This window comes from Atta cephalotes, assembly GCF_000143395.1.
Source record: "Atta cephalotes unplaced genomic scaffold scaffold00016, whole genome shotgun sequence".
Taxonomy (NCBI): Eukaryota; Metazoa; Arthropoda; class Insecta; order Hymenoptera; family Formicidae; genus Atta; species Atta cephalotes.
In genome coordinates this window covers 2,972,040-2,980,914 of record NW_012130080.1, presented here as the reverse complement: position 1 = coordinate 2,980,914, position 8,875 = coordinate 2,972,040, and the positions used below count along the sequence as shown (strand labels likewise).

General features: G+C 33.7%; 1 protein-coding gene across 1 annotated transcript; it reads right to left on the bottom strand.

Moving 5' to 3' along the window:
- Positions 1–733: 733 nt before the first annotated feature.
- LOC105618273 (glycosylated lysosomal membrane protein A-like) lies at positions 734–7,192 on the bottom strand. Its single transcript, XM_012199812.1, has 6 exons — positions 7,118–7,192; positions 4,270–4,542; positions 2,155–2,358; positions 1,395–1,625; positions 1,026–1,315; positions 734–905 (listed from the first exon to the last, which is right to left on the bottom strand). Exons 1-6 carry the CDS (start codon positions 7,190–7,192, stop codon positions 734–736), a joined length of 1,245 nt encoding a protein of 414 aa, XP_012055202.1.
- Positions 7,193–8,875: the final 1,683 nt, after the last annotated feature.

Genomic DNA, 8,875 nt, shown 5'->3' with positions numbered 1-8,875 from the left:
ACTAATTTAACTAAATAAAATAGTACGACTAAATAGGANCTANATATATATATAATATATATATATTATATTATTAATATAATATATATATATATAATATATATATATATAAGAATAAGAGATTAATGGAAAGTTGATGAATTAAAAAATTCAAGATATGAATTAAAATAAATGCATACAGTTTTCATATATTTGCGAAAAATATAAAAATATGTGAATACACAGAAAATACAATGAGATATATCATCATAATATGTTTAATATTTTAATACCAAACAAATAAAGAAAATTATTACAAAATGTAGTCCAACTTATTGTAAGATATGTATATTTCGTAAATCTCGTGCATACAATCAGCGTTCAATTACATATTATCTAGAAAAATTCGTTCATTCGTTGTACAAAGTAACATACCATTCTCTCATAGCATATTTAGAAATAAATGTGATTGCTCCTATTCCCTTTTTTATCAAGTGTCAACAAATAACATATCCTCTTAAAATATTAAAACAGAGAACTAGAGGAGTATCCTAACATTTCGCTATGTTATGAGAGAACGAATTATCATTCACACTTATCACACTGATATCAGATTCGAGCTACTAGTCGTGTAAAAATATATGTGTTGTATAAATATAGGAATATCTCTTTGTGAAGAACAATAGGTTGTGTAGCGATGTACCTAACGTACACGCGACATACGAATAAACCACATGGCACACAAACGGCGAGTTCATCGATTTAAATAAGCATTGCCATGTCGTTTCGGCATTCTGCGAATACAGAGATATAGGCCAGTGATGACCATAATGAGCAAAGGGAGGCCGAGGCCAATCGAAATAATCATAATGACTAGAGAAGAGAATCTCTCCTCGGGTGGTGTGCCGTATCCAATTATGAAAGTCCTGTAAAATTTAAAATGCAACATTTTATTAATTCAAGAAATTATAGAGAATTATAACTCGTCATTAAATTTTTTAAATAAAATACAACACTTAACAACAATCTTGTAACCGATGACTTACCACGTCAAGTAATTCGTCTTCTTGTAAAAACCATCTCCTTTTGAGCCCAAGGAAACCATTATCTTTTGTAATAAAAGATTCGCAATTTCATCTCCATAATAACAGTAGAGCATCGAATTTTTAATACTTGTGTAATTGAACACTTGTTTCGGTGGATACTGGACTGTCTCCGTGGAACTGGTTACATCGCGCGACGCGCTAATGTATGACACCGGCCGCCATTGTAAATACGATCCAGCATTCAGCGCGCCGTCCTGTTCTCTATAGGGTGGCGTTCTAACTTCAACAACCTTGAAGAAAAGCATTAGAAGAAAGGTTAAGATAATATTGTCAATCAAAACATAGAAGCGACATAGCCAAGAATGTTACCTCGAATATACCCGGAGTATGCTCATCGTCCAGACTCTTTTTCGGATCAACGAACATCAGTATGTCGGGATCGCCACCGCCGACCGCGAGCAATTCAATAGCAAATCTGCTACGGGCAAAAGTCTGGTTAGTCTGGATGTGATCGAGGATGATGTCCACTTGCGTAGAATTCTCCGTGTGTAGCATATGCGGCACCATGTCTGAATGATCAACAGTGCAGAATCCTCGGAGCTGACAAGCGAACGAGAAAGATTTTAAAGAAAGGTATGCCATGTATATCACAGAGGATTAAAAAAGCCACAAAGATGCATAGGGTGTCTCTAGATGTGATCCTTTAATAACAGATTTCTGAAATCATTTTAAAATGAAAATCTTAATCCAAAATGTCAAAGTTACAATAGTTTTTAAATGAGAAAGACATAAAATTAGCCAATTAAACTATACAAAGTAAAATGTCTAGAAGAATAGAAGAGAATAGAATTGATGCTCACTATTGTGTCATGTGACTAAACGTACGAATTTGGAATTTCATTAACTAACTTTAAATCTTTTTCATTTAAAAACTATTGTAGCCTCGACATTTTGGTATTAGGATTTTCATCTCGTTAATTTACTATTAATTGAAATCTGGGACACCTCGTATGTTCAATACAGGCTCAAAATGAAGTTAGTTCTCGCTTAGCTGAGCTGTTGAAATTATCTTCACATGCGTCTCTACGTACTACCGATACTTTCTCTTCAATGCTGCAAAATACTTTACCGAAAGTTTTATACTCCCGTATCTGCTGATATTCTTAGCTGTATCGTGATAAGAGTTACCCTCCATATCCAGAGAGACGAATTCACTATTTTGCAATAGGGACACGAGCCGCCAGTTGAAATACTCGGAATGCAAAACGTTCATATTAGTGACGTCGGCAGTGTCAATCAATGCCGTGTCATTTACATCGTTGAATTCGATAATCTGTAATATAATATATTTAGTATTATTCAACGTGCTATATATAAACGCTAAGGAATTAGATGACAAAATCAGGTCGCTGATGATAGTTTTCATTCCGTGATTGACCCTACATAAATACAGTCAATTTCTCTTGCATTATTGTATATTAGAGCGCAATAAAATTAGCCGAATTAAACCGCAATGTTGTCGATACTGACGTGTCCCCGAATTCCCCGAAAATTCCTGTCAAATGCAGTCGATCGATGCGATGCGGAAATCTGTTTGCTCACTGCTGTGAATAATTCCATGGTTTTGTACGCGACTATTTAATAATTTCGTCAACTAAAGGTGTATACCTATCGTGTATACACTAACCGTCAATCGTTAATTATATCGCTTTACAAAAGATTAATCTCGCACTCAATAACGCATGGTATTTATTGAACGAGAAATTTATAATAATGTTTTAATGATAAGCCATAAATTGTTAGATGTTTACATAAAATATTCGTATTATTTTGCTGTTAAAATATGCTCTAGTATAACGAGATCGTAATGGAAATACGTATGTAATTTATATAAGAGAATATGCTTGTATCTACATATTACGTAGATACAAGTATATTCTCTTTTCAAGTAGAAGATACTCTACTTGAAGAGAGGCTTTACGAAGTGGAGACATTGTGAAGTGCGAAGGTTTAATTAAGAAACCGCGGATGTATTCTCTATAGTCGACAAGGGAATGTGATGAGTAGATTTGTGTCACTCGGATTTACGTCCGCGTCTGATGGAAGTAAATTCGAGCAAGTAATAAATCATAATCAGAGTAATATTGTATTTTTATATGCTATTTAAATTTCTATACGCGTGCATAGAAAAAAATTTACTAAATCTTAGTAGAGATTTTTTTCAATGGCACTAACTAAACTTTTACAGTAAATAAATATTTACTAAAAAAAATAATAGTTAATTCAAATTAATTCGTATCAAATAAATATATATTTAGTAAATATTTAGTTACTATACTATATATTCAAACAATATTTATTAAGATTTAGTACATTTTTTTAGTATATATCTATGTTGTTGCATTTTTACATTTTTGTTAAATTTTTGTTGAATTTACAATTTTATTGAAATGACTAAAGGCATCTATTAGCAAAATTTTATTAACGCATTAAAATTGAGCGCTAGTTTCTGCATTTTGTCACTCGCTTAGTAAGCATCTTGGAAGAATTAGCAATATAATTGGTAATTTCAGATTTATATCCATTTTTAATGAATCAATTTTAATTTTGGTTTAATTTACTCTTTATCTGTTTCTAATTTTTAGAATTAAAAAGAGATAAAATAAGTCAAATCGAGACTATAGTTAATCTAAATAATAATTAGTGAAGTTCAATTAAAAATTGTTCAACACAAATATGCATTAGGACTGTGTTTCAAGGTCAATAAATAATCGGCGTACAGTTTATTTAAACTGAAAATTGTAAAAATTGCATAAAAATATTATTAAGCACGAAGATCTGAATAAGTATGGTTTTTTGGATTATTTCTATTGAAAATTGATTTATATCGATAGAAATAATTAAAGATAAAAGATAATTTTTTAAATTTCGCTTTTTCGTTTCTTAATACATTTTACAATAATTATCCTGTCAATGAAATGATATAAATTAGGTCGTCGACTATCGGTTCAATAAACTCACGATCAACTAGTCATTAAAAGAAAACTCGAGAAATTATCTTGTTTATTTGATAATGAATAAATTATGCAACATTGTCGATTTTTAATAATTAATGGTCAATTTTAATAAATTCAAATTACATATATCCGCATTGGCTCCTTTTCTTTTCAATCTTTTAAAATTTATCCATTATCAGATTTCCTCTCAGAATCATCATATTTATACAATGTTTTCAATTCGTTACCTTGTTTATTATCACCCCAAAGGAATAGGAAGGTGAGAAGACAACTGAATTCTCCAAGAAGACAACCGAGTTCTCCCTTCTGGCGAGATAGTCGTCCCAGGTAATGTTGAGATAGACGGAGGGTGGCGTGACGGCCAGCAACACAGATGGGGTGCCAATGAAATCCCATAGGTAATGCAACGTATCGTTGGGGCCATCGGCTCTCAAGTAGAGTGTCGTGACGTTTCGCTCGCGGCACGGCTCACCGCAGCCCAGGTTCACCCACGATCGCAGCTAAGGCAGGATAAAGCGGGCGTTTTATGCAATGTTGCAAATTAAACGACGTCGTATTAACGGACGGATGGCCTAGATCAGTGACGGATTGTACGACAGGCGGCCTTGCCGTTCCTAGCCGAGTCCCCCGTCGATTATTATCGCACGAAACGGCGTTGTGCACCGTTACGTTAATGCGCGGCCTGCAGGCTCGTATCTGCGAACCGTGAAGTGACGAAAGTTACACGCGTAAAGTTTCCCTCCTATTTCTTTTTTTTTTCTTTTTCATTCTCGAAAGAGCTCGCGAAAGTACGCGCGATACACTCGGCTATTTGTCACAACACTTTCTCCATGACTTCGTTGGAAAGAAAATCCGAAATTCTGCTTTCTGAAGTATTTAAAAACTTAGCTAAATGCAGATTTGAAAATAATTTTATTGGATTTTTAAAATAATAATTTTAAAATAATAATAATCGACTCAGAGCAGAGTCAGTAATTATTTTACTTTGTCGAAACATTCAACCATATAATATGAATAAAGAATATTTTTACGCAAGTTAATTAGCGCTTCAATTACCTCACTAATTCTGATTAGCCTTCGCTTAATATTTTAAACAATTACGTAGGATATTTAAATTGGTTGCTATAATCAAAATTTTTTGTAATATTATTATCATGTTTGAATGTTCTACATCATTTTGATGGTTTACAGTCAAAACACTTTTAAATTTAGCTAAATGTTTAGTTACTTGGCAAAACCATTCTTTCTGTATGTCACACGCCAAAATTATAAATGTATAAAAATATCACTCTTATATGTTTTAAAATAAATTATATTCAACACGTCGCATCGACAGAACGGAATAGATAAAATAAATACGCGATAGATTTCTTTGCTCCATTTTCAAACTTGTTATATCCAAGCTAGCAGTGGCTTTTACGCTTATTTACTAATTCACGCCTAAGATCAATAATCCAGTTCATTATGAATTTAAGACACTAGGTCTATATGGAAGGTACAATCGTATCGAACAATTCCTTCTGAACGCCTTAAAACATTACAAGCAATTTACGCGACGTTGCTTACAATTAACAAACTCTCTTTTTAACGTCATACTATACATCGATAAGATTATTATCGCAAATATATCGGGATATATAATCATTTGATAAAAAGTAAAATATAGAAAGATAAAAATAAAATAATTAAAAAATAACACACTGAGAAAAAAATTGTTTATTTAACTGAAACTATTTTTCATCTTTAATTCTGTGATTGGAGAATTAGAATGTATATATTATATTTATATTTTTGACTGAAATACATATTCCAATGAAAGAAATAAAGACAACTAAATTAATTTAGTCAAGTAAACAATAAATTAATAATCAATAAGCAATAAACAGTCAAATGAACCATTTTCTTTCTCAATATAAAAAGTATAGAGTCCTATTATTAATATAACATTTATTTATTTACTTAAAATATTACATTATTTATATCTTTTATGTTACACAAATTTTCTGATTATATTTTTTATCATCAAACTGCCGAAGCTCTAAACTGAACGAATTTATTGTGTAAAAGCGTCCTGTTACTTGCGCACGCCGACGCAACCGAAATTTGAAATTCAAGTTGAATGAAAAACATCACCGATCCACGTCCGCGAGCGATATTAATCGTCCCAAACGCTCGCGCGTTTATTTATTTGACGCGCCGATCGCGCGACTCACGATCGACCGTGCCCTTCGATCTCGAGCAATCTAGGTCGCGTCAGTGCACTTATCCGATCAGCCGTTAATACGTATAAGTGTGCAGCCAATTTTTCAATAAATCCACCTGTTTGGCGTAACAAAAGAAATATCATGATAAATCGAGATTTCGAAGCGCACTCGACAGTTCACGCGAAAAAGGCAATAAGAAGGTGGAGGGGGACACCTCGTGGATGCAACTTGATGCAACACATCCTCCCAAACATCGGCGATCCTTTGTCTTTAAAACTGTAGTTCTTTTCTCAGAGAATATTCTAAACTGATCTACACTGGCAGAATGAGTTGGAGTGAAACAAATATAGGGAGCTTTCTAGCAGAGGCATAGAAATCAACATAGAAATCATTCTGTCTTTGTTTCTTACTGATTATCAAATAAGGACAGAGGATGATTTTTGGATGTCTCTTATTTTTGTGTCTCTTATTTTTTGTTTTACTCCAACTTATTGCACCAGTTCAGAATTTTCTTCGAAAAAAAAAAAATAATAATAATCAGTCCTATGTCCGTTTCTATCAATGCAATTTAATTTTAATCTCGGTACAACCAACACTTTATAGTTTTATTTAAGAATTAGAAAAAGATAAAAAGTAAATCGAACCGAAATGGAAGTTAATCTATGTTGATAGAAACGGGTATTATTGTACGGTCCATATAAACGTCAGACCGAAGACCTTTGAAAGTCGATGAATCACATGCACGCGAGTGGTTCGTTTTGACGAAGCGGAAAGCTGTCTCGTGGATGACACGACGCGTCGTATGACTGATTACGCGGCTAATCAGTCTTCGGGCAAACGAATCTGGGAATCCGGAGCTACTTGTACTCACTGTTCGTTGCGTGGAAAAAACGGAATCGGCTAGTGCGGCGACCAGCAGCAGACAGAACGTCAAGGCGCTGGCCATGCCTGCCGTCGCATAAGACAACGACGATGTATAAAACGCTCGCAACACGCTTGTCAATGCTGACGCCGTTCGCAAACTGACTTAACTGACACCAACGCGACGCGTGGGAACACGCGGCTTCACTTCACGGGAAGCAAGTAGGAAGCCAGCGCCGTCGTGGTTACGATGGGAATCAGGCGACGAAATCAGACGCGAATGGTAATTGTTATTTGCTCGATCGGTACGTCAAATCAGTACATAAAATCCAGAATAATACGGCATATATTCGTATATTTCAAGTTTACATTTACATCTGTAAAGTTAGCGACGACATTCTATTAATATGAAAAGAATAATAACTGTTCACAGTTTTGCAATTCTACATAAAAATAAAAATAAGTTTCGTACCTTAAAACATTTTAATTTAATTCAATTTAATTTATCGCAATAGCAAAAAAAATTATCAAGAATTTGTTTACAGATAAAATAAAAAAATATCGAGTAATATAATATTAGCATAATAATTTCTTTTTTTAAGTGCAGAAGAAATGCATTTTTTTTCTCTTAGGCCCAATTGCATCAACGTTACTTTGATATTTTAAGCGAAATTTAAACTAACTAAAACTCTCTCTGTTTCGTTTTAAAACCGAAAAAAGACGGGGACAAAGAGAGTTTTAAGTCTCGCTTAAAATTAAAGTAACGATGCAACCGGACTTTACACACACACACACACACACACACACACACACACACACACACACACACACACACACGCGCGCGCGCGCGCGCGCGCGCACGCACGCACGCACACGCACACGCACACGCACACGCACACGCACATCAACAAAAATTTAATATCAAAAGAATTTAATTTTTTTTAAATATGAACACATAATAAATAGATATCGGATTCTTATGCAATTTTATACTTTTTTAGAAAGCAGATTGGAAAATAACATAAAAATAGAAATTTGTCTTATTTAAAAAAGCATTCTAAAAATGCATATTTATTTGTGCTTATTGCGCATATTTTGTTCATGTCTGCAAAAAATATTTGCATAAAAATCCGATGTCTAATAATAAAAAATATAATATCATAAAGAAGTCATGTCGAATGATAAATGGCAGTTTATTAATAACTCTTCTTTCGAAATAAAAAGTAAATTCATGATTTATGAATGGAGTTTGGCATTATGAAATCGAGAAAGAAACTCTCTCAGACTCGACCTGCGTGAAATTTAAACAACATATTCGAGTATTAGTTCGACTTTATTACATCAATTTATATAATAGATATTACACATTTATATATAATTTTTTTCCTGTAAAACGATATATAAAACGATTATAATCAATCATTATCAAAACCTACCTTTTATATCTATCGATGCCATTATTATTGTTAACCAACGTCTTCGTCTTCAGGTACCCTCATTTTATTCTCTCGATGAGCGAGACATCGAAAAATTCGCCGTGTATTCAAGGATCATACTCACCCAAGGATCACACTCACTTTGCGATTACTTACCTACGTCCTCCTCTCGCGCGTGCGATAACAACATGACGCTCTTGGGAGAATTTTTAACGTTGGTGAGTATTGTAAATATGTAATATGAGCCGCCTTTCGCGCCGAGAGAAGGAAACTCGTACCCCATTGGCCGTTGAATTCCGCCAACGGTGGTGGAGTTACCAAGCCTCGGCACA

Excerpts from the sequence above, each read along its gene's own strand:
- LOC105618273 (XM_012199812.1), bottom strand. The coding sequence starts at position 7,192 with ATGGCCAGCGCCTTGACGTTCTGTCTGCTGCTGGTCGCCGCACTAGCC. Across the intron at positions 2,359-4,269 it reads TTGGGGTGATAATAAACAAG|ATTATCGAATTCAACGATGT; the intron begins GTAACGAATTGA and ends ATTATATTACAG. Across the intron at positions 1,626-2,154 it reads ACGGGAGTATAAAACTTTCG|CTCCGAGGATTCTGCACTGT; the intron begins GTAAAGTATTTT and ends TTCGCTTGTCAG.